Source organism: Danio rerio, chromosome 11 (genome assembly GCF_052040795.2).
Source record: "Danio rerio strain M-AB ecotype USA chromosome 11, GRCz13ab, whole genome shotgun sequence".
In the NCBI taxonomy this organism is placed as follows: domain Eukaryota; kingdom Metazoa; phylum Chordata; class Actinopteri; order Cypriniformes; family Danionidae; genus Danio; species Danio rerio.
Window position 1 is genome coordinate 42,066,277 of NC_141031.1, and position 27,752 is coordinate 42,094,028.

Genomic DNA, 27,752 nt, shown 5'->3' on the forward strand with positions numbered 1-27,752 from the left:
TTAGGACACAGCATTAACAACAATAACAATTGTACTTGCAATGGTACCAGTAAAAAAAGAACCAAGAGCAGAAAAACGATAGAAAAAAATATATTGGTTATCAAATCTAGAGATAGATATAATGGATAATAAAGAGATGGTTACTAAAGAGGGCAATATAAAAGCATTTTTCTATTCGTTTTGAGTGTTTCTATTTTTTAATTAACCTGGAATTGTGATTAAGTATTTATTGATCTCATGTATAATTGCTAGAAAAATAGGTTTGCGATTTAAAAATGTACACTTACGAATATAGAACCTAAATAAAATGTAAATAAGGTTAATCCTGTAGTTTCTGAGTTGTAATGAAGTGTGATGGAGTGACGCAGCGCGCGGCTCGCCCCTGCTCTTCAGTTCTGGAAACCCCAAGCGAGCGGACCTGCCAACGCCCGGCGCAGAGAAACAAACAGAAAGGATACGGTAAGTGCCAATGACGCGCAAAATATTTACCCTATTTCTCTTTTTATAACCAACATCAACGCTTGACCCAGTGCGGAATCGAGTTGTGAATATGTACAATATGAATTGATATTTTTAAAATGAGCATTTAACGAAGCAAACGTGTAAAACTGCACCAGAGGGCAGTTAGCACAGGCGGCTAGCTGCCGCTGAGGAGAACCGGTCAGATTTTTACCACTGATAGATTTACAAGTGTTATCATGCTACAGTATTACATATTTAGTGTCTGTTCTTAGTTTAAATTATGCCAACGTTGCATAGAATACCGTTTCTGACATTCAGTCTGTCATCCGTTTCAATCGCCTGTTGACGACGGGTAGTTGTCATAATTTATTTATATTTGCTAATCAGCGTATTGTAAAGTAGCTGATTTGTATTAGAATCAGATTGGTTTTTCCTGGTTGTGTGCTGGGATTGTGCAGTGCTTGTTTGCTCAGCTGATCTGTGTTTTGGTGGCCTTCAGTTTACGTTGCACAGCATCATTGAAAATGGAAATGTGCTGCATTAATTTATATTTCATTATTTTGCTTCCAGTCTAGTTGGGTTGTGTTGGTTTAATATGCATGACATATAAGGATTGTGTTATGGTCTCAGCATCATTTAGCAAACTTCAGCCATTTTAATTTCTCCCACTCAAGCATATCTATCTATCTATCTATCTATCTATCTATCTATCTATCTATCTATCTATCTATCTATCTATCTATCTATCTAGCCATCTATCTAGCTATCTATCTAGCTATCTGAAGTCGTTTTTTTGCTAAAGTTATTGTCATAAATGTTTTAATAAATTGATAAAAATTATTATGTTGTTTGTTTATGGGGTTTTAATTAATAAAAAAATCCATTTTGATACTGTTCACATCATAAAGCAATATTGATCTTTCACCTCATGTTTTCTAGTTTAATATTTTCAACAACATAATGAACAAATCTATATACTAATTAACAAACATTTCATATTTTTATTTGAACGTTGCCTTTTATTTACACTTGCATTTATCTCTAATTGATTTAATATTCAATAAATATTTCATCAGATGGAAAAAGTTGAATGTAGATTACATTTTATATTCCATTTACAGATTAATTACTTTAACTATAAATAGTGATGATTTTGTGCTAATTAAATAATGTGTAATTATTAAATGTTTTTATTATTATTATCAATATTGTTCATGTAAAATGCTACATTTCAAAAAGTTTTAGCTGAAGTTATTGTCAATTTTTAAACCATTTTAAATAAAATTCCAAAAATATATAGTTTTTTAAAAATTCTTATTATAAATATATTAATCATATATGCATCTTATTGTTATCATCATTATTACTATTATTGTTATTATGTTGGCTGTATAGGCTTCATCATTAAATTCATAGTTAGTTAGACTGGTTTATCAGATTTTTTTTGTTGTAATAGAGGTAAAGTTGGTTTAATATTCACACATTCATTCATTTAGCAGTCACTTTATATTGTTTACCTATCTATGTTGAATACTGAGTCTGAAATAGCATGCAAGTATGACTTCAAAACAACATTAACACTATCTAATTCACTGTTAGCAATGTTGTACTTTGATAGTCATTTGCTGCTGATATGATTTCCCCATTTAGTATTTGCAAAATATACTTTTCTAAAATTATTTTATTTAGAAGAATGTCTGAATATCCGAATATAAAACCAACCTTACCTCTGTTGTTGTATTTGTATCAATTATACTTGTTGACTATTGTTTTCTGTGGCCAAACCTCATTTGTGTCAGCGATGTCTCTGTCTTTCTCTCACACATTCACAGATTCTATAGTCCGTGTGTCTTCAGAACTGTTATTGGCTTGTCTGCAGGTTTCAGGTTGTTAAAATTCAAAGAAAAGCACTAATGGTGGATGTTTGCATCCATGGTGGTTTTTGATTGATTTCTGCTTGTTGATGAAATGATGTCGGTTACTAAAGCATCCCTCCCTCCCTCTCTGTTAGATAGAGAAGGACACAGCATAAATTTTTACTTGCATCACTTTGTGTTTTGCAACAAGTTCTTTTTCACGTCTGGTCATTGAGAAAATGCTTTTCCTGCCACAAATGCATCGTTAAACTATCACAGGAAGAAGGCAGGACTGAGAAGAATGGACAAGTGCTGCTAAAACCGAGTAGACGTTTAATCTGATATTCACATACATATTCTTACTGATATTCGCACGATCTTGTGGGTCTTTAAATAATAGCAACTGATAACTGTTGAATTTGATTAATCCAAAGTGTGAATCATAACTCATGGTTTTGCATAACAGCCTTTCATTCTCGCAGCTTGGCTCAAATATTTAAATCGTTGTGCATTTATTGCAGAATATTATTAATAGAGCGTTTCTGTTGCAAATCTTAGTGTCAGAAGTGGATTTAAAACAGCTTCTATATTTAGTTTATGGGCTTTTATTTGCTCCAAAAAATTCATTTTGATACTGTTCACATCATAAAGCAGTGTTGATCTTTTGCTTTATGTATAAAAATGTTATGTTTTCTTAGCATAAGTTAACAAATATTTCATAATTTTCTTTAAATATTGTCATTTATGTGCACTTATGTAATTGATGTACTGAGCAATTCCGTGCAAATGTCAACCAAAAATTGACTTTTCATTTAATTACGGAAACCGTTTATGGGTTTTTTGTGTAAGCAAGTGTTTTATAGTATTTTAGAAATCCTCAAAAATGCATCTGTCAGTGTTTTCAAACTATTATATTTGATTTACCAAAGTCACACAAGTGGCAATTTCACATTTGTCACATCCATAACGGAGATGTCATATTCATAACGACACTTTTTCCTTATAAATGTGAAAATATTAAATTAAATAAAACCAATAATTTTTGTTCTATAGTGAGCCGACTCTTATAATTTTGATTGTCATTGTTTCTTTTGGGTTGTGCAGTTTAATTCAAAGAATTTCTACAAAGTATGGTGTATAAACCCGCAGACCTTTTTTTGTCACATCTATAACGCATGTTTATTTTCCACATTTAAAGTACAAAACATGTTTACAAATCAATATTTTTCTGGTCCCTTAACTCTATGGTCAGTTGTCCTGGAAAATATAAACAAACGTTTCAATATAATGTTAACATACGCTTTCTATACGCAAATGTCACATCCATAACGCTGGAATTGCTCACTATTTAATATGGCTGAACAATATATCGTTTAAGCATCGATATTGCATTGTGTGTATCTGCAATAGTCACATCGCAGGATTAGATTATTTATTAAAGATTTAAAGATATTTTTAAAAAATTGTTTATACAATGATGACCATGTTATTTTACATTTGAGGATTTTTGTACTTGAATACTGTTAGGCTCCACAGAAAACCATAAAGCACAGTTTGTTTATTAATTTCTGTAGAAGACATGGGCTGGTATAAGATTCTGATGGTATGATAACCTTGGATAAAAATTTTGCGGTTTCAGGGCATCACTGTATTGTGATTACTGCTCTATTTTTAAATGTCTCGGTACTTTTATTTTAAGAAACATTTAAAATATTTTAGAACAATAAACATGTCAGGCTAAATCATTCAAATGACTTCTGCTGTCTTCTTTTTTTTTACAATTTACAACGGCATCTTAGAAGATTTTTTTCTGCTGAAGATAAAACACCATAAAAAACAAAAAAAAAAAGTCAATAAAAAATCGTACACATGCCTTAGGAATGGTATTGCAGAAATTTTTGACGGTTTTAGAACCTTGATTTTTTTTCAAACTGCGGGATACCTTGAAAACAGTTATTGTTTCATGTCTATTCTGTAGTCATTTATTATAGTTATTCACTGCATAGAAAAGGACTTGACCATCCCAGTCGATCTAAATGAACGAAATCTTCCCAAATAAAGCTTTTCAAATCATCTGGTGAAATTCTATTCATATCGCAATATATATCGAAGTAAAACAAATTATCGCAATGTCATATTTTTCCAATATTGTACAGTCCTACTATTCAATAAATATTTCATGAGATGGAAAAAGATTAATGTGATTTTAATTCATATTATTTAATTAATCAAAATTAATTACTTTACCATGATAGTGATGATTATGTGATAAATAATGTGTAATAAATAAATGTTCATTAATAATATTAATGTTAGGAACACAGCATTTAATGATCCGTATAGATATTGTCAGTGTAAAATGCTACATTTGTAGTTCACGTCATATACTAAATCTGCACGATATTGGAAAAATCTAACATTGCAATATTTATTTTGCCATATACATTGCGATATGAATACAAACTTATAATGTTAGATCGGTTGGGATGATTCTGCAGTGGGTGTGCAGCTCCATAAAATCTAATAAACAATCTATAAACTTTATGTGATCCTCTGACACATTTTCGTCGTTGTCTGTACTATTTGCATGTGGTGTGAGTATTTTAACCTCTTAAGGCCCAAGGTGTTTTTTTTTATCGTGTATTTTCTATTTCTCTTTGCTATTTATTGGAACCTAGTTAGAATAACCTAAGTATCATCAATTGATATGATGTACTTTTAGAGAAAAATTATGTCCATATATGTGGACTCGTGGTCTGAATTTACATAAACACTTTTTCCTGATAGTTTTTTTAATGCAGATATAACGTAAACAACTTTTTTAACATGTTTTCACTATCAGAGAGTAAAAACAACATTTTTTACCCATTTTGGACTGTTACAAATAGTGTTTGGGACATTTCATATGCTGCAAAACAGTTGCAGGATGACACTGGCTATGTTTCCATCCACCTATTTTTATGCGCATTTTGCATATGCGCATAAAAAAACGTTTGATGGAAACGCAGTGATGCTCATAAATTTTGAAAATGAGCATAAAAAACATATGCCAATAATAGAGTAGCATAAACTTTTTATTCAATAAAAAGAGATGCGCATAAACTATGATGGAAACGCTTTTACTGCTCAAACTCCAGCATCCGCATTAAAAAAGGTTATGGAATTTTGTTATAAGAGATCATATGATGATAAAAATTTGTGTGAATGGACAAACCAGCAGGCTGAGCACACTGTAAACCATCTGAACTGTTGTTTTGGTCATTCTAAAATGCCTTACCGTTTAAGTATTAGTGTAATTATATTATTAATGAAAAGATTGATGCAGCTTCTCCTACTGCAGCAAATCCAGTTTTTACTGTTGATATTTGGCGCTAGTTTATCAGGAAGTGACCATTTTGTTCGCTTTGAGTCGTTGGATGGAAACGCTGCTTTATTCACATCTTTCATGCGATAACCCCGTTTTGCTCAGTTCATTCGCATTTTTTGGATGGAAACATAGCTACTGTCTGTAACAAAATATAAAACATTCAAAGTATTTTTAATAGCCACTTAAGAGGTAAAATGCATAACTGTCTATAAATACAATTAAGAAAAATATACTATTGAAATTGTGTTTTATCGATTCTCGAGTCGAACAGTATTCAAGTACGGATTAAACGATAAAAATAATTTATCATTAATTAAATGATCATAAATTAATCATAGTTAAGGTCACAAATAATAATTTTTTTTTATGCCTAAATACTTTTAAAGTCGTTATAGAATCACAAAACCAGGTGAGTGATAAATTGTGATATAAACTCAACATTGCATATCCTGCAATATGACTATTGCGAATGATTACTCTGTGATATCGATGTAAAACGATATATTGTGCAGGTCTACCATATACCTACAGCATTTTTAATAATTGTATGATTTCATAGTCGTATTAATAGCTGAAAATGTGTATTTCCACTCTAAATATCCGGAAATCTGGATTTGGGGGAGGAATGGGAATTAGAGTTGAGACTAATTCAAAGCACAGGCTTGTCCAAATGTACCCTGGTTTTAAAGAGCAGGGATTTACTGTCTGGGTATGTGCATGAGTCTGGATTATAATGCTTTGAGCAGTCTATTGCTTGAGGTAAACTGATGATTGGCCCTAATACAGTTATTTCCTGTATATAACTGTGCAATCTCGTTTGTCTTCGTTGGAAATGCATTGCCTTGGATGCCAGTGCTTCTATAAAATAAACATACAGTTGAATTCACAATTATTAGCCCTCCTGTGAATATATTTTTTAATATTTCCAAATGATGTTTAACAGAGCAAGATATTTTCACAATATTTCTTGTAATATTTTTGTAGAAAGTCTTTATTTTATTTTGGCTAGAATAAAAGCGGTTTTTAATTTTTTAAAAAACATTTTATGGTAAACATTATTAGGCCGCTATACAGTATGTCTTTGATTTTGTCTACAGAACAAACCATCATTATACAATGACTTGCATAATTACTCGAACTTGCCTAATGAACCTACTTAAGCCTTTAAATGTCACTTTAAGCTGAATACTAGTATCTTGAAAAATATCTAGTAAAGTATTATGTACCGTCACCATGGCAAGGATAAAAGAAATATGTTATTAAAACTATTTTGTTTAGAAATGCGTTGGAAAAAAAACCACATTTAAACACTGTTAAACAAAAATTGGGGGCTAATAATTGAGGGGGGCTAATAAATCTGACTTCAACTGCATAACACGTTGTTTTTAAGTTTAAAGCAGTTGTGACAAACCTCAAAAAACGATATAACTTGGGGGTGCTTTATCTATTAACGTTTTTGATATTAGTGTGTGTTGGACAGATTGATGGTGACAGACCCCGCCAGGTCCCTGTTCTTTGATTGTGGGTTTTCCACTGATGGTAGATTGAGGTCAGGCCATGTTTCCTCAGATTGCGGAAGGAAACAGCCGGGATGGGCTTCCATCTCCTCGTCCTGACCATCTGTGAGCTCGAAGGCTCACCCGCTTACTGCTGCAGAGCTCTGCAGAGGCTTAGCTGCTGCGCAGACGGCAGGAAGTGCTTCTTTCAGTCTTGTGCTTTAGTCCCTCGTTTCCCCTCCACACACCAAGGGAAAGGGATGTTGCCGTATTATTTTCTGACTTGGTGTGTCCTGTCCGCATGCTTGGAGTCTGTGCTGTGTGGAGAGTGTTTTAGCACACTGACCCGCTGTGAGAGATGTGCTGAAACCAATGACGTTATGCTCGAGTTTAAAGCCGCAGTGACTCACAATCAGAGTGGCCGAGCTGAATGACCCGTCAGAGAGGGGGAAATTTGAATGTTTTAAATTTGAAATGGATCAGTAATGAAATTTTGAAAGATTTTATAATATTCGCATCAGACAAAATTCTGCCTGTATGTTGTATTAGTATGAGTGTTTTTATTTATTTAATTTGTGTCTTGTAGAGTCAGTGTGACCTTTGTGAATAAAGTGTGAATAAAGGTGAGACCTTTATTAATTCTTTGGCCAGTTTTATGATTAAATACAACATGACTTCTCAAGCACACTGGGAAGATTTTTCCTCACACCAATGTTTAACACCTCATGACCACACAGTGGGTTCAAATGTGAGTGTTTACACTAAAGTCTGAATTATACTTCAGCGTCGAGTGATCGCCATAATTAACGGTACATGCATTTATATTTCAGCATTCTGTTTCTCAGCAATAACACTTCCGAAACACCAGCTGTCTGTGGGGTTTTTAGCTTCCCCGTTTACACTAGTGCGTTTTAGTTTTAAAACGGCGTTTTAGAATGAAAACGATCCGCGTGTCACCCAGCGTTTCTGAACAGCTCTCCGTCTACACCAAAACGACTGAAATGCACATCACGTGACCACACACACACACTCTGGCATGCGCTGTAGCAAATCTAGCCAGATGAGAGCTGTGCTCGTCGGACTGCTCATCAAGCATCTCCCACTGGATCTAATCTCACTATATTTGTTAATCGTGATATTTCATTCATCTTGTTGGCTTTAGCTAATGACATAATCCTCGACTTTGGTCTTTTGAATCTATTTCTTGTTCTCAGGTAACGTGTTTTGGCTGAGGGCAAAGATAAGTTAATGTAACCATGTACATTCTGTATATTGACTGATTGCTAGCCTTTATATTTTTTAATGTATAAACTTATTGTAGGTTATACTTTTATAATAGCCATTATTGATTATTAACTGATATTCAGCAAAAGAGAGGGTTTGTTTCATATTTTCAATGAAAATGAAAGGAGGCAGTTGTTATAGGCTCTGTCGTGTTATAAATATCCACGCAATGAAGATGACGCTCATATATGCAGCACGACGCCTCAACATTTTTGCTGTCTGTAAATTTATTAATATCAAATAAAAATAGGCAGTTCCTTAAATCGTGTTTTCATTTTTATTGTTGAGAAAGTTAAACAATGTAGCCAGGGTGATGTGAATGAGGTTATAAAGTACACTGTTCTCTTTGAAGATTTCCCTGACATTTTCTCTGGAGTTTGTTTTCCATATCAAACCAAAACCAAAGAGGATGCGAGACTGAACTGTGTGTAGGCTACTTAATATTGAGGAAAAGCCCCAATCAGGTAGGCGAATGTTTGCAGCCCCGCCTCCGTTTTCAGATGTCTTTGTTTTCCCCCATCCACACTGAGACGGAGCAGCAGCGTTTTAGAATGAAAACGGCCTCTTCAGCATTTCCAAAACACTCCGTTTTCGGCGCTCGAAAACTCCAGCGTAGTGTGGACGGATGGTGTAATCGTAGCAAAACTTATGCGTTTTCAATTTAAAGCGGGGCCTCAGTGTCGAGTTCATTCATGGGTGTTTTATTAACACGTATACCTGTACTGCTATCTTACTGTACAAGTGGCTCAAATCAGCCTTATTGTGCAAAACGTGCCAATAGTCTAGTGGTGAGTGCGTCAATATGTGCCACTGAGGTGCTCTCAGGGACCGGAGTTTGATTTCCAGCTCGACATCCTTTAATGATAATGTTCCCCTTTCTCTGCTCACAATGCTTTCTTGTCTACACTCTCCATTAGAGGTGAAAAACCTCCAAAAAAATATTTACAAAATGTATCATAAATAATGCTTTTTTCATGTGCCTGAAGCTGCTGAAGTTACAGTAAACATGACTTGGTGGGGCTCAAGTACTAAATGGCCTAGATGAGTACACATTCCTAACGACAAAAAAGATGTGTCGAGGCAAGATGTATATGGAGCTGCTTGTTTCATTGGTGTCTGACCATAAAGCTCTGTATGGTAAATTTTTGTAGCAAACATTTTTCCAAGAAGCAGTTATTACAGATCAAATAATATTTGATGGTGAGTTACATTTCACTTACGTTGCATCTGACATCAGGGAGTGATTTTGCACTTTCACTTTGCTCTATGTCAGTGAGAATCACTTTAGTATTTATGAATGGTAAAAAAATGGCTCAAAACACTGATAAGTGTGAGTGAAGATCATCCCGGTGTGCACTAGCCTTCAGTTTCGAGCTCAAATTTGGTTTGGTTAAAATGGTGTTTAAAAAATTAAAAACTGCTTTTTCTCTAGCCGAAATAAAACAAATAAGTAATAGTAAAAAATATTATCAGACATACTGTGAAAATTTCCTTGCTCTGTTAAATATGATTTGGGCAATATTTAAAAAAGAAAAAAGGGGGCTATTAATTCTGACTTTAACTGTATTTATAATTAAAATAAAAAGTCCAGCTTTTATTATTATTACTATTATTTTAATTTTTGTTATTATTTTTTATTATTATAAATTTGGGGGGGTAAAATATTAGTAGTAGTAATAATAATAATAATAATAATAATAATAATAATATATTTAGAATAAGTTGTTAGAAAGTTTAGAGTTCAGTTGGGTTGTTCTTACTGTTATTAGAAGAAGGATTATTTTTGTATCAATAAAATATGCAGGTGAAGTAATATTAAGTTATTTTTTATAATTATTTGTAAAAAACGATATTGGCAGTTTTATTAATCCTTTTTGAATTATCAATATACCTCTCAAACACTTATACAGCACAAGGTCTATTTGTGTAATCAAGGAAGAATGAAAATATGGTCCTTTTACAACAGGCCATAAGATTTGTTTTCATCAATACACACAAAAACTGCTTCTGAAATGCTCTTTTCTACTCGTGACCACTGTCAGAGGTAGTCAAGTTGTTCTCTTCCAAATATTCTTAAGCATTGCGATGTGAGATATTGAAGTGATCAAGCCAGACACGATTTTTTCTTTGATTTAAATGTTTTAAATGTTGATTTTGAACACAGCACAGATATCTCTTACCAAACCTAATTCTCACAGCATTCAGAATAGATTTGCAGCTATTAGGTTATTTTTGGAAAAGAGGAAAACATTTGATACTTTCCTGAAGATTTCCCCTTAGAGATGCACTTGTACACATTAAAAATAACAATAGACCAAGTTGCTCCCTAAGCGTTATATTGTGCCTGTTTTTTTTATAACTTTCTGTATAAAAATGACAGCAAGTCAGCAAGTGTGAGAATGTACATCATATTGTCAGTTTTGCACAGCAGTGCTGAAGGAGAAACATCTTGTCATTGCACCACTGAGTCAGAGCTCGGTAATAGACAAAATGCTCAACCTTTAAATTGTGCCATTTCCAATGTAGTAATGTGCACTGGGCTTTAAATCTGCTAAGTTTCAAGGTTCAGTTGTTTCAACCCACTCTATTAAATATTTATTATGCATTTAAGGAAAACTACGTTGTGGGGATTGAACAACATTTGCATGGATGCCCCATATTATGACCCCATCATATCACAGACTAATAAAGGAAATTCATTACTATTAATGTAACTGTCTGTGAGACATTGAAGGGTGTGAAAGTGATTTGAATATGACTTATTCTTTGTTACCCAGGAGCAAACGGGGACAGATTAATTGTTCACATTTTGTGTTGTTGAAGCCAGGCTTGTCACTGTTTCTAAAGTGGGTGTTTTATACTTGCATGCAGACTAACAGTGCATTTTGTGTAACGTGGAGAACTGTTCAGTGAAAGCTAATGTGAGAAACTTCACTCTGAGATTCTTTATACAGACTGTTTTTGTATAACACTGGCAAATGTAGACGATATGATTACAGATCATAAGATTTTATTTCTTCATTGCAGCTACTGTGGAATAGGGTTTGTGAAATTTTTAACTGCACTTTGTTGATTTACAATCAATCATGACTCTGTGACTTCCCCAACTTGCAACTAGCATTTCATTAAAAGTCGCAGTTGGCAGTAAATCAGTCAATGCTAGTTGTGCTGTATATTTGTTTTGTGGTGGAGAAAACATTGATTTAGATCCTATGGTCAGTTCAGAACATAAAGTAGAGAAGACTTTAGCTCTGCTGGACTCTGGAAGCCATACAAATATAGCTTTCAAATATGACTTGTACTCTATAGCCTTTAATTCTTACCATGCATTCACACGGGGCTTCAGTGTCAATGCTTGATCGAGTGCATGGGGCTGACGCGATCTTCATAGCAATGTTAGCCAATTAAATTATTCCACAATTGACCACTGAGCAAGGGTGTTTGCATAAAGCAATCTGATTGCCTGATGCTTCTATTGACGTTTGAAAAATTAAAAAATCCTCAACTTCTGCAGCGAGCAATGCCACTGAAGTGGCGCCACAATTCAGTTCAGCTACACTTGACGTCACCCATTCAAAGTTAATGGGAAACGTTGACGCTGATTTTTAAGTGAGACTTGTGACATTTCAAGATCCCTTTCCTTAATGTCACCTTTCTGCCATTTGTGTAAGTAAAGATGTTTTTAAATTCAATAGAGATTAGATTTCTATGTTGACAGTAGGGCTGGACGATATGGTCTATAAAACATCCCTGATTTTTTTTTCCACAAAAAAAAAAATAAATAAATGTACTAAATTGAGTTGAAAGTTATTAACATATAATTAACATATATAACCTCATCATAATTATAATTAATTATAGAACATAAAAATGCTAAAGAAAAACTGTCTTTTTAAAGATCAAATTTAACAAAGTCTATTTATAATTGCATACAAGACATTTAGAATAATAATAATAATCATCTAAATTAAACTATTTTATACAAATACAGTGAAGGTGAACTCATAATGAGTGCTTAAAAGGGGACCTTTTTCAAGATTATTTCATTAGTTTTTTTAATGAGCATATTAGTGTTTTTTTTTATTTTTCTACTTTGTGTAATATCAGTTCATATAAATTACTTATTAGGCTCGCGGGTTGCATTTCAATGCTTTTATTTGCGTGGGGTCATTGCATATGGTAGATTAGTAGTGCACTGAGCGAGTTTTGTCAGTGTTAATGTTTACAGTTAACGTCTTCGCGGCAGGGTCATGTAATTTTTCTGGAAACAGCAACGTTAGATTTCAACATTAGATTGGTAACAGTTCCTTTCTAGTCATGGGTCGATAACCAGTTTCAAGGTATACTGCTGTTTGAAAAATTCTAGGTTTTAAAACTGCCAAAGTTTTCTGTTATACCGTTCCCAAGGTATATGTAAATTTTTTTTTCTTGTTTTTCGCAACTATTTCATTTAGTTTTTAGGGCAACAATATCTTCAGCAGAAAAAGAACTTCTACATCAAAAGTTACTGATATAAAATATTGTAAATGTTTCTTTAAATAAAATACATTGCGTTCAATAGGGGGAAAGGTAGTTTTTTTTTTACCAAGGCATTTAAAGGGCCATGAAACCCCCTCGTTTCAGCAGGGTGTTTTCACACCTCTACTTTGGAAAAAGTCAGAAAAGTGGGCGTGACCAGCTCTGTTTATGGGGGGAGTGTCGGAGGGACTAAAGTGGGAGGGTGTGGGAGTGTCTATTTGGGCACGCGCGAGTTTCAGAGTCAAAATAAACACACAGGAGAAAGTGATGGTGTTTAACCTACATGGACATCTGTAGTCGAATTATTTGCCAAATTATTAAATATTGGACTTTAACAGCAGTTTGGCTCTTTCATTCAGGGAATTCATTCATGCCCCTCGCGACAAACGAGATATTTGATTCGAGGATCTGCTCTAAGCGTGTATTTTTCATGCAATGTTTGATACCGCACGGCGAATGAGAGAAAAAAACCTCAGCATTGGAAACTTAGATGCACACGGCAGGTAGCGTCAGAAAGCCGCGTGTGTTATTCCGGTCACAAAATGCGGTAAAAACCCTACACGAGGTTAAAGTTTGGTTGTGGTGCTAACATGTTTACACGCGGTGCAATAGTTAACTTAGTTCGATACGAACAAACTGAATAAACAAAGAGCACTGGTCGCTCACTTACTAAATCTGTAGAGACAGGACAATCACCAGCAACTAGAGCCGCGTCTTTATGAAGAGAAGACTACAAGCGAATCTGGATCTCTGCGTTTGCAGATGAGAACAGCTCTCAGGTAAACAATAATCCCCCTTAGACACGTAAGTTATTGTTGTCGAGCGTCGCGTACACTGTTAATCCTCACGTGACTCCAGATGAGCTCTTACAGAGAGAAATTGAAAACGAAACTTAACTGTAGCAAACTATAAAAGCAACACTTCACGCTTGTTTTGCCAACACAACGTGGCGTCTCTGTCGTGTAAACACGGTGACAGTAATGAATATTAATGAAGTTGCACAATAGAGCGCGCTGATTGGTTTGAACCAAGCCTTACTCATGCGTTAATGCATCACTCTGTAAGACGTAATAAGACTCACTCTGGCACACACGTCCAGTCTGCACGCTGGAATACACGCTATTATGTCATGACCGTGACGCAGCTTCAAAAATTCGTTTCAAACCGTAAGTACGAATTTACTTGAAATAACGTAAAAACAACCAATTTTCACTTTTTAGTGAAATATAGGTGTCCTAAAAGTGTTTTTAGCAGTGTGGGACACATATACGACTGTCAACAGCTCAAAAAATGTGTTTTGGTGTTTCGTGACCCTTTAAAAAGTACATATTTTTGAGCAGTAATTACAATACCGTGAAACTGTGATTATTTTTCTTATCCAAGGTTATTATACCAGCCCATGCCTATTCTTCGCATATGCGCATCTTCTCCTTTAATTGTCTTATCCATTTACTTCTTATCATGAGAAATACAATGTGTGGCGTGCAGTTTTAAATGCGTGTTTGATTGTGAATGTGTGAATGAGAGCCTGAATTATGTAGATTTTTTTGGCGGGTGTGTTTGTGCACCCATGTTATTTCAAAGAGCGCAGCATTTCTCCGAGTTCTTATTTGCTCGCTGACGCTGCCATGTTGTTTGAGTGTTTCTATGGCAAATCGGGGGGGAACTATGGGACCGTGTTAGGGAGCGTCGTATATTAGGGTGAAAACCAATTTTCATTCGAATAAATCGATGTAAACTTCAACTTGAGTTAAATCAAAACCAGCCCAAGTTGACAGTTTCTTAATATATTTAGGAGAATTGTTTTATTCTTAAATCTGTATTAATTCATTGTTTTAAAACTAAATATGGACATTTAGTCCATCTATTTTTGAGCCACGTTATTATTGCTTTCCTCCGGTGTTTGTCCTGTACACTGTTGCTCCACACACACACACACACACACACATGACAGTAGTGGACATGGAGGTGTTGTGTAATGCCACGTGTTATAGTGGGTCTATTTACACCTTTTGAACTTGAGACCGAAGAGCCAGCTATGACCGAGTAATGTTTCTCCTGTGTGAACGCTCTTGTTTTTCTTTGCAGATCTTGAATGAGAGCAGTGGATTTATAAAAGCACAGCTATGCAGACGATCAAGTGCGTCGTTGTTGGTGATGGTGCAGTGGGTAAAACCTGTCTATTAATCTCCTATACAACTAATAAATTCCCCTCCGAATATGTACCAACGGTGAGTACAGCTTTCCGGTTCATTTCACATTCTCTTACATAAAGTCATGCCATGACCTGTCTCGTTTTGGTCAAATTTCCTGCTTTATTCCAGTGGCTGTAATTCATTTGTTGTAGGAAAACAATGGTTACAGTATTCGCTTCTCTTCCAGGTCTTTGATAACTATGCAGTTACGGTTATGATTGGTGGTGAGCCGTACACCCTGGGGCTGTTTGATACTGCAGGTACTGTATAAATATCTCTTTTAATTAGCTTTCATCATTAAGCTTTAATCGAAATATGTTGGATAGAAGGGAATTTTCAGGCTTTTAAGTCTTTCTGTAAGTGAGGGTGGAGTTCATATGCTGATGGGAAAGAAAAACATTCACCATCGTCATTGTTGTAGAAATTAGACCTCAGGAGCTTTGGAGAATTCCACACATTCCTGTGGAGGGTGGTTGAGCTTGGAACTGCTTTTTTGGAGGATTTGTGGGACCCAGAGTCTTTAACTGTGCATGTGCCTTGGCTGAATGATGTCCATTGGTTGTTCTGGATAGAAAATGCATTCTTAGGTGCTTTAATTTCTGCTTTTATTTCCATCTTTCTCTCCAGGTCAGGAAGATTACGATAGATTACGACCCCTGAGTTACCCTCAGACAGATGTCTTCTTAGTCTGTTTCTCAGTTGTTTCACCTTCTTCATTTGAAAACGTCAAAGAAAAGGTGAGCTTGAATCCTTCACACCAGCCAGGATGATGCATTTTGGTCTCTGTGCTCTTTTTTTTTTTTTCTTTTTTTTTTTTTGTGTATCATGTTTCTGGGTTTACATGCAAAATGATCCCCCTGCAAATTTGTCTCTTGAAGGGATAGTTCACTCAATACTGACAGTTATCATCGTTTTAAACTAGGCATGGAATATATGAAATTCTGAAAAAACATCAACTTTTTTTCCCATTGGACACAATATATTTTATTTAAAGAAATGTTTATAATATTTTGCAATAGTAAACATATCAGGCTAAATAATAAAAATAAATAATTGAATTCTGCTGGCTTTGTTAGTTTTAAAAATAACTACAAATGAATAAGTCATCTTTGGATATATTATTTTCTGTGTATATTAGGGATGTAACGGTATTGTAAATACCGTCATACCGCAATATTAATTTTTTTCGATATTACCGAAGTCGCATGACTCGGTAAAACTATAAGTCTTCTGAGAAAATTTGCTCAGGCGAATGAAGCGAACGGGACGTAGCTAAAACTACATTTCCCATCAGCCCAGGCGTGGCCATAATCCTTTGCGGTCTGTTGTCGCTACAGATCCAGTAATGCGGAAATGGAGTGTGCTGCTAGTAGCGGAGATGAAAAAAAGATGGAAATGATCGAACCTAAAGCGTGTGTTGTCACCGCGCACGTGCTGAATAGCGGTGCTGTCGCGCGCGTTCTGATCAGCTGTGTTGTGGCGCGCGTATTGTAAAGCGCCGAGGGGGGGTTGAGCGCGCATATTCAAGAGAGGTGTTGTCGCGCGCCTACTGAAGGGCTGGATTGGACGGAGGTTGTGTCGCGTCGCGGGGGCACTTTTGATCGTTTTGGAAGGGCATTTTTCTATCCAAGACTAAAAAGGGCATGCGCACTGCACAGGTTGAGCCCTATGTGTGCACGTGCCTGCAAGTTGGGGAATACGACTAATAACAGTCATGGGGACTGCAGAAACACAGCACACTGTTCAGATTGATGCAGACATTGACTTGTACCGCAAAGAGATCTCTATCTCACTCATGGTTTGTCTTCTCAAGTGGGGGAAAGACAATGCACAACGTTACCCACTGCTGTCAACCTGGGCCAAGTCATATCTCTCTTGTCCCAGAAACCTCAGTCCCAAATGAGAGGTTTTTTTTTCTGTTGCAGGGGACATTGTAAATACCCAGAGATACCAGCTTTTACCAGATTATAATTATATGATAATTTTCCTTTAAACCCATCTCTATCTAAGTGAGTGAGTGATTAAATGTTGAATGTGATGAGTTTTCAACAATACTAAATTGAAACTTAATTTTTTTACATGGTTTAATAATTTTTTGTTATTAAAATTGAAGTTAGTGTTTCAAAGCTTACAGATAGATGGCTAATTTGTATGTCATTGACACTTTTGGCACTTTTTTGGAGAATTTTCAAAAGTTTTTTTTTTTCCTGTAAATGATTCAATAAATACCGTACCGTGACATTCATACCGAGGTATTACCGAACCGTGAAATTCTGATACCGTTACATCCCTAGTGTATATAAATAAGCCACTGCACTGTTCAGTTGGTCTATATGATGTCGGTGTATAAGTGTTTTGTTTTTCAGATATCTGCTGTATTGTGGCTGACCAGTAGCTTTCGATGTGAAAGGTCTTTTGATGCTGTTGCCCAAAATAAATAAAATGAAATAATCATTGTCAACAAAACACCAATTAACATATACCTTGAAATGGTATAACTGAAAATTATTGTGGTTTTCAAACCACGGTAAACCTTAAAATCTATTATCATCTCATGCCTATTTCAAACCTGTTTGACTTCTTTACCTATGTTGAACACAAAAAAAGATATTTTGAAGGAAGCTGAAACCATTGACTTCCATAGTAGGAACATTAAATGCGTTGGAAGTCAATGGATACAGGTTTTCAGCTTTCTTCCAAATATCTTCTTTAATATTCAATAGAATAAAGTCATTCATAAAGGTATGGAAGCATTTAAGAATAAGTAAATAGAGAGCATTTTTTGCGCTTTTGAGTGAACTATCCCATTAATATTGAGTCTGTATATTGGTCAGATAGTACAATAATGCTGCGTTTACACCAGACGGGGGAAAAGCGTCAAGCGCGAGGGATTTACATGTTAAGTCGATGCAAAGGCGCAAATAGACCTCCTGCTGCACGATACTTTCGTTTGATTCGCGCAAAGCCGTGTGAGTTGAGTGTTTTGCTCGATTGATGCGTGACAGTCATTCTCTCAATGCAATCCATGTTAGCCATTTAGCAACGTAGCTACAGTGACCAGGCAGACAGAAGCCCTGCTCATGGCATGATTCGGCATCTATTGTGAAGTGAATTTGACACGCGTATGAAGCAGATTTGACGTGTGAGTAAACTCAAATGTTCACGCGTCTATTTATGCGCGAATAGCGAAATTTATTTGTGCGTGTCGCGTCTGCTGCGAACACAGCATAAGACAAATTACTAGGTCAACACTGAATCTGCATGTGCAGAAATCCTCAAATCTTCACAGACGTTTGAGCCCAATTTTATAATTATTTAATTGTGTAAATGTGTGTACATTATTATCATGTTATTGAATAATATGTAGATGTTTAGATAAATCATGTACGATGCAATTTGTAATGTAATATTTTCTGTCTTTTAGTGGTTGTATTTTATGAGACCTTCTGTAGTTTTTGTTTAACAGACAGTTGGTTCTAATTATATTTTGATTGTATTTTACTTTTATTATGTTTTGTATTATTATGTTTTTTTTTTTGTTTGTTTTTTTTTTTAGATTTTTTTCCCCACAAAATTTTTAGCAGAAATAACTAAAATAACTGAATGAATAAATAAAAAGTCCACATATTCTGTCTGGCCCTGCAAATTGCCTACGTAAGTTGAGGGAAAAATGGATTGATCATTTGGCTTTTGTTTTTCAGTGGGTACCCGAGATCACCCACCACTGTCCAAAGACCCCTTTCCTGCTGGTGGGGACGCAGATTGATCTGAGAGATGATCCTTCTACTATCGAAAAGCTTGCCAAGAACAAACAGAAACCCATCACTCCAGAGACGGCAGAGAAGCTGGCCCGCGATCTGAAGGCTGTCAAATACGTGGAATGCTCCGCTCTGACGCAGGTGAGTGGGGTGACATGATATCATAATGTTCATGGACATATATCATCCACATTACAAACAGAAACTGCCTCTCTAGTTGGTCATTTATCATTCTAGAATGTCTTCAGTTAGATTGTGTTCAAAGTCTTTAACAAGAAAGTGGAACAAGAAAGTGGTCAAGAGGCTCAGAAACATTGGTGACTTTTTGTTTTTGAAATCATATCAAAGTCTTTTGAGGATTTATCTTTGGTTTGGTTTTATGATCAGGGGTTGATCTGTTATTAGCCATCTATACTAATGTCTATTGATATCTTTATAATAAGGCTCCGATATACTCACAGCATTGTTCTTTTTCGGTTGGGGTTAAAAATATTATTAAAATCTAAATATGTGGTATACTGTTAGCAAACTTTCCTATAATTAATTTTTACATTTTACCATGCACTTGCCCCTCAAAAATTAAATAAATGACTAAACTGACTGGTTTTAAGCTTCTAAAATGAGCCTAAATTTATTGAAAATGCTTCTCTTGAATATATTGGGGCCTTTAAAAATCACAGTATGCAAGTATTGTATGGGTAAGTGTTGCTTTATGGAGTTATTTGTTTGAAAAAGACTACATGAAATGGCATATCCAGAGTGTCAGCAGTGTCAACATAGTTTCAGGATGTCGGGATTCAATGTATTTGTACAAGAATTAATATTTAGTTCATGTTAGGGTTGTCACAATACTGGAATTCGGTACCAACCAGTACTGAAAACGTCCATGTCCCGCGAACATTTGCGCACTCTTGAGCATGTTCTTAAACACTGCTGATTTGCCATTGTGTTTGGGCGTAAAGTTCATCAGTTCACCGAACTCACCACTGTTTATAAAGTCATGGAATTATGTTATTACTGTTTAAAGTCATGGAATTATGACATGGCATTTTCCAGGCCTGGAAAAGTTTTGGAAAAACAGAAAAACCCACAAGGTTTTGGAAAAGTCATGGAAATTACATTTAGTCATAAGCTGCGGTCACACTAGAGCTTGTGCTTGCAAAATTCTGTCTGTACGGCGCTGAGAAAAGGGGTGGGGTTAAACAATATGATTAGACTCTAATAAAAGTCAGCGATTGCTCCATATTTTAAGTTTCTCATTTTAAACTATCTTCTATTGTCTCACCTGATGTGATTCCGCAGGTAAGAATTCACCAAGCTTGAATTTTCGAATGCAGTGAAATGCGAAACATGTGCTTGCGTTTCTGATCTGCCGGAAGTCTGTGGAGCGGAAAGTGCAGTGTAATCGTGGCTTCATAATAGTAGTTTTACCTACTATTGCTAGTTTTGCAAACTATTAACATCTAAAATTAGTTTGACAAATATCTGTATATTGGAATGGAGGTTAGTTTATACTTTTCTTACATGCTTTCACATTATTAGTGCCGAGTAAGCACCATCTATTTTATATAGATAATACATAGTTACAAAAAAATGGAAATTTAGCATGTTTTTATGATATGCTGTAATAAATTTAAACTTTCTTATGATTTACTATGTATATGTAGACATTACATGAAACATTAGGACATGAAAATTGACTTGGAATTTTTTTTTTGTAAAACTGTGTATGAACCCTGGTTTAAGAGCGCTTAAACATTAGCGGGAAATGGATTAAATTAAAAATTTTTTGTGTTAATTAGTACCGAATTCCAGTGTCTTGACAACCCAAGCTCATGTTACTGCAATTTAATGTTGTCTTTATGTTTGACAGGATTTACTTTTTAGTAGGAAAAATAGTCAACTGATTTTGGATCACAATAAATGCGAAGTCGGCATCCTATGTTTTGAAGGTTATTTTGTGTATTTTTGAAGGTTATTTTATTATTTTGTGTATTTTTGAAGGTTATTTTATTATTTTGTGTATTTTATTTTAATTTCCCACTCCTTTGTATTAATCTCTGTAATTGTTAGTGTTTTTAGGCCTGTAAAATTAGCTGCTAGTTTATCTTTATGTGTAACAAGCTCTTCTACAAGCAGCTTCTCTCTTCCTCACTTTAGCTGCTGTGCTTTTTTGAATGCTAGTTCCTCTCTATATCTCACCTCTTCTTCTTCTCTGTTTCTCTTCTGATTTCTGTAACTGCTAACATTGGTGCTTTATTCTGTTTCCCTTCCCTTCTGTGTTCATAGCGAGGTCTGAAGAATGTATTTGATGAAGCTATCCTAGCTGCCCTCGAACCTCCTGAAACGCAGCGAAAACGGAAGTGCTGTATATTTTAAACCTCTCTCTCTCTTTCTAACTCCCCACACTTCCCCAGATGTTTGCTGCTTCCTTTAGTTACCTCTTGCTCCACAGAAAAGACAAGTTTCCCGATCTTATAAGTGACGTCATACATGTGTATCTTGTTTCACAAATACTAAAGGATTTGCTTTTGCTGGTTTTCTTTTTTTTACTTTTTGTCGTGTTTGGAGACTGTTAAAGTTAAACCCAGCTCTTGGGAGTTCTGTTCGTCTCCATTCTGCAGATTATTTTTATTATTGCTATTGGGTGCACTTTGAGTTTCAAAATAAAACATGTGGAAGTTTACAATTAAGGATTGCATATATAGTTTTGTTTTTTTTGCTTTAAGTGCTATTATGTTGCTTTGGACTTTATTTCGTCTTACTGTTATTTAAGAGCAGACCAAGGTAAAATAGTTGAGTTCATTGCTGCTCGGTTTATTTACATTTCTAAAAATCTTCTTTCCTTATGTCAGTGTGTTTATTTTGTACTTCAGCAGTTGTATCATAAAATTAATTCTAAACTTATTAATGTATGGCTACGGTTTGCAATTTGGTGCCATTCTTATCCATACAACGTCTTGAGAGTTTAAATGGCTTAATATAATCCTGTGAAAAATGATTTGTGCCATTAATAAAGGACAGTTGCAATTGCCATTACTTAATGCGTCTCTCTGGTTACTTATTATGCGTTTGTGTTTTTAAACCAAACAATGAATGGGGTGTGTATAGGAGGTTTGAACTAGGGCTGCACGATATCGGAAAACTTACATTGCGATGTTTAGATTTTCTGCGATTTGTATTGTACACAAGATTTGAATAGCTCTATTGGTGAAAGAAATAATCATTTTACAGGGTGGGCCATTTATAATAATACACCTTAATAAAATAGGATTGGGTGGTGATATTAACGTCCCGTTTGTGGCACATTAGTATATGTTAGGGTATTTTCAAGATGTGTGGTGACCATTATGAAGTCGGCCATCTTGGATCCAACTTTTGTTTTTTTCAATAGGAAGAGGGTCATTTGACACATTAAACTTATTGAGAATTTCCCAAGAAAAACAATGGTGTGCTTGGGTTTAACGTAACTTTATTCTTTCATGAGTTATTTACAAGTTTCTGACCACTTATGAAATGTGTTCAATGTGCTGCCCATTGTGTTATATTGTCAATGCAATCCTCTTCTCACACTCTTCACACACTGATAGCAACACGTAGGAGAAATGTCAGCACAGGCTTCCAGTACGAGTAGTTTCAGGTGCTGCACATCTTGTAATCTTGTTACAACATCTTGTTATCGTAGACAATAAAGATATTGGGGCTATTCTTCATCAATAGAAACCTCAAGGACACTGGATATTTGACATTGCTACATTATGATGTGTTTCCCTCTTTATGCACTGAAGCTGGCACGATCCCTCAGTTTTACCAGCAAGATGGTGCACCACCACATTATGGGTGTTTAAGTCCGAGCATTCCTAGATGAACGGTTTCCTGAAAAGTGGATTGGTCTTCGTGGGCCAGTTAAATGGCCCCCAAGGTCTCCCGATCTGACCCCCTTGGACTTTAATCTTTGGGGTCATCTGAAGGCAATTGTCTATGGTATAAAGATAAAAGATGTGCAGCAACTGAAACTACAGATACTGGAAGCCTGTGCTGGCATTTCTCCTGCGGTGTTGCTATCAGTGTGAAGAGTGTGAGAAGAAGGTTGCATTGACCATCCAACACAATGGGCAGCACATTGAACACATTTTATAAGTGGTCAGAAACTTGTAAATAACTCATGAAAGAATAAAGTTACGTTAAACCCAAGCACACCATTGTTTTTCTTGTGAAATTCCCTATAAGTTTGATGTGTCAAATGACCCTCTTTCCACCATGGACACCACTCATTTTGAAAAGTTTGCCCCCTCACATGTACTAGTGTACCACAAACAGGATGTTCATATCACCAACCATTCCCATTTTATTAGGGTGTAGGTGATTTTGTAGGGGAGTGTGCATCTGCATAAACTATTAATGAACAAATTACAAGCATAATGAATAGTAGTAGTAGAGCAAATATACAAATGTAGGAGTCTAACAGCATTCAGAAATGGAAATAACAATCAAATGTACAAAAAAAGCTGTGTAGTCTTCATTGTATAAATAATTAAATGTAATTAATCTTTTTTTAAAGCTACAAATGTATAGCCCAAATGCTTTAAACTTGCTAAATGTTTACACAGGTCTTAAACACACACACACACACACACACACACACAACTGATACACTTGCATTTATTATGGTTAAAATGTATTGACTCCAAAATTCTTGTGTGTTCTGAACTGTTGTACCTGCTCAACAATAATCGTGATGACTATGCAGATTCATACATTGTGATATCGATGCTAATACGATATAATGTGCAGCCCTACATTGTACATGACTTACAATTTTTTTAGCACAAAGCACAATCCACATCTACCTTCCACGAGCCGTTTCCAAATAAATCCTTGTCATTATGGCTGACACAGTGGGGTCTTGTCACAGCCTTCGTTTGAGACATGCTAACAGCGCTGGACTGGACAATAACTTCTCAGACGAGTCTTTTGAGAACAATGTCATACTTATTGTTTCCAAGCACCCAGCAGTTCCTTCTCGGCCCTAATCTGGGCAAGCGCACAGAAAAGCGTATTGTACGTGTTTCCCCGTGCTTTAGCCACCACCTGACCTTGTCAACAAACAAATGTGATCTGAAATTTCGCAAAGGAGTGTTTTTTGCTCATTAAGCCCAGGTGAGGGCAGACTTGCAGCACTTCCACACTTCAGGCTTCATTCTCTCAAAGTTCATTTGTCTCCGTCTGTGTTTATTTCACCCAGAGGCTTGAGTTTCTGTTTGACCAGCCCTTCACCTCACCAACCCTTCGGTCTCTGAGCCTTGTGTTTGCTTGCACTTCCACTTTCTTGTTTGACACTTTGTTTTGTGCTTTAATGCCTGTTCAGCATGGCTGATTTTTGAGTTGATTTAAGTTTACTTATGTAGATGGAGCTAAAGTATGGATATATGGAGTTTCACCAAACCAAATTTATACTTTGATCACTAGAAGGCCCACATGCAATCTGTGTCCACAGAAATGTCGTTAGTCATGTTATTCAACACATCCCACATGTTCATAATATTCAACACATCCCACATGTTTAATTACATTGGCTAATTACATTAGCTGTCACCTACAAATAGTCTAACTCTATCATGAACCATTTGATAAGACATTCTAACATTTTTGAATGAATGTATTGAGATATATTTTATTTATTTGTTTTATTTAGTTGTATTTTTTGTTTATTTACTTATTTAATATTTATTTATTTTATTTTTAATATTTTGTTTATTTACTTTTATTATTTTTGCTTATTTACTTATTGTTGATTTATTTATTTTATTTTTTTTTAATTTTTTTGTTAATTTAATAATTTTATTTCTATTTTTTATTTGCTTATTTACTATTTGTTTAGTTTAATTTATTTATTTTATTTGTTTTTATTTACTTATTTATTGTTTATTTTTATTTTTTGTTAATTTACTTATTTTTTGTTTATTTACTTAATTGTTGCTTATTTATTATTATTTTTTTTAAGTATAGGGCCTTATATGAATTTTTCGTTTCACTTTTTACATGTAATCTTTTTCCTGCACTATTTTACTGACTAAGCTGAATAAGCTTGTCGAATAATTTATATTTGTAAATTTTATATATTAAAAAATGTAAAACTTAAAAATTTAAAAACTTGCATAAGTGATTTAGTATGTGAAGGTTTAGTATTTAATATTCAATTTTGTATTTTCTTTTTGCAACTCTAAAACACCACAATAAGTGCATGATTATTGTTATTTATTATTAAATTATACAGTGCTCAGCATATATAATTGCACCCCTCACAAATCTCTTTTAAATTCATATTTTTAATAGAAAGCTATACAATTTTGTATTTGTGCATATACATTAGATTAGTCAGTACTGAAGCCAAATCTGGAGCTAATCTAACAAGAAAACTTAAGATAACAGTCCAAAAACTAGTACAGCCAAATTTATGGTGTAGAAAAATATAAAATACAAATAAAAAAAAAAAGGAAAAATCAAGAGAAGCAAAAAAAAAATAGAAAAATTTAGTTGAAATTTTGTAGGTTGTAATTTTTTTGCATTATTTTGCTTGAATTTAATAAGTATATATATATATATATATATATATATATATATATATATATATATATATATATATATATATATATATTTTTTTTTTTTTTTTAAATGAATATATCTGTTTAATAAATCTGTTTTGTTCAAATGCACCAAAATACATTGTCTATATTCACTGAGAAATGGATCAAAATATTCATTTTCAAAATGGGCTGTACTCATATATGCTGAGCACTGTATATAGATTACTATTATAATTTGTAGCCTTAACATTTCTGTTACTTAAATACAATGTACTATCCCGTAGGAATAGGTCTATCAATATAATATAATTTATTAAAATTAAATCAAACTTTTATTTTCATTGGTCGTCATGAAGATGCATTGAGTTTGTGCATCTTTGTTTACATATTAATATTATTTATGGTTTTATTTGCCATTAGTGTGACTATTTTGCACGATTTCAAAAGACATTTATAACCATATTGCAGATTTTCTTTAAAAAATGCACAAATTACATCAACAAATTTAGTGTGGGCTTTTTTTATGAAAACATCCTAATTGGTTCTTGTGCTCTTTTAAACTTACTCCCATTTGGTGTTTTAGGTTCCACTGTGAATTAAGCTTCATGGCAAATACACATCCTACACATTTTACATTTATTTTATGCTTCTCATCTGTAGTTTCTACGATGCTGTTATTATTTTTTTGCATTTTCAGATCCCCAAAGTCCTTCAAATGTTGCATCTGCACCCCAAATAATTTTATTCCCTACCCACTCATTGATTTTTTTTTTTCCTCTTTTCTTTGTCTGTGTGTTGACCTATGTTGAGTGCCCATCTCTCCCCTGCTTTGTGTTCACAGAAAGGCCTAAAGAACGTATTTGATGAGGCGATTTTGGCAGCCCTGGAGCCCCCAGAGCCCAAGAAGAAGCGTAAATGTGTGCTGCTATGAGCGTCCACTTTCCCATCTCTCCCTCCCTTCCCTCCTTCTTTGCTCTGCTAAGGCTGGTCCACAGCTTTACACTCTCTAAAAAAAGCAATGTGTTAAAGAAGTGAGTTTTCAATATTTGCTCTGCAATAAAGATATAAAGACTACCCACCATACACATATATACACACACACAAACACACACAACTCACATGCCCATTAATATTAAAACCTAGAGGGCCTTTTCTAGTTTTGATTCCAGGGGCTTTACTTCTGTACTTCATGGTGACGTTTATTAGAGATGCTGCCTTGGTTTGCAAGCTGAGTTTTAAACGTTTAAGTGGGTTAAAGATACACACAGTTGTAATGGTTTGCAGGCGCACTCGGTCTCTAAAGTAGATTTCAGGTTGTATCAGTTTCCATTGTGTGCCGTTCAAAATGGCACTTCGAAATGACACTTCACTAGCCTAAGAAATAAAAGCATAGAATTAATATATTTCCAGAAGTGTTCGCAAGTATGCTGTAATCTCTCTCTCTCTCTCTCTCTCTCTCTCTCTCCCCCTTTCACCGTTGAACATCATCACCTGAAGTGCTTAGAAATAGCTCCTTTTATTCTTTGCCAATTGTCCCATTTGATAGGCATTCAAGACAGTAGCCCTGTAAATGGTTGCAGTTGTTTTCCGTGCATAATTTTGGACTCCTCATATGAAAAATTTGGTCTCTCAAGCAGGGAACTTTCTAACAGTGTTAGCAGAACAAGTGGCGTGTTCTAATGCGTCGCTCGGGACCATGGAAGCGTTTGTTTTTTCCAGAACTTGTGATGCATGTAGGTAAGCCTCCAGGTTCCTTTGAATAGGTTATCATTAATGAATAATAATGTAAGCTGACAGACGTTGTTGTAGGCTCCAGTTGTTTTTATTTTACCAAATGTTTTCTGTTGTTTCTTTGTGATTTATTTTTGGTTTTTATCTCATTTTTTGTTTTGTTTGAATGTTTATTTCACTGCTTTTGTTTTGGGGCTGGATTCCAGCACATCTCTGATCCATCTGTGTGTATGTTGTTGTTTTTTTTTTTTTTTTTGTAAAAAAGTTGTAGTCAAGATAACCTCGCTCTTACAGACTTTAAACCCTGAATAGAACCAAGTTTCATACTGTAACACAGGTGGATCAAAGTTGGTTTGATTTCCAGTCTTTCCCCCCTCCCTAGTTATTTGTTTTTTTTGTTTTGGTGAAACACCAAATGCTCTGTATGAAGTCTTTCCTTTGTACTGTATATGCATTATTTTGAGAAAAAATATTAAACTTATACCTTAATTGCCTTTA

At 34.8% G+C, this 27,752-nt stretch overlaps 2 protein-coding genes across 3 annotated transcripts in view; one reads left to right on the forward strand and one right to left on the reverse strand.

Moving 5' to 3' along the window:
- Positions 1–27,752, reverse strand: part of LOC147841881 (uncharacterized) — a 191,664-nt gene that overhangs the window by 4,909 nt on the left and 159,003 nt on the right. The window lies entirely within an intron of this gene.
- cdc42 (cell division cycle 42) lies at positions 363–27,752 on the forward strand. 2 transcript variants are annotated; one of them, NM_200632.2, is given in 6 exon segments: positions 363–459; positions 15,072–15,214; positions 15,366–15,438; positions 15,806–15,915; positions 18,880–19,077; positions 26,365–27,752. In NM_200632.2, coding segments are annotated over 5 exon segments (576 nt in total). In that variant the 5' UTR covers positions 363–459; positions 15,072–15,109; the 3' UTR covers positions 26,455–27,752.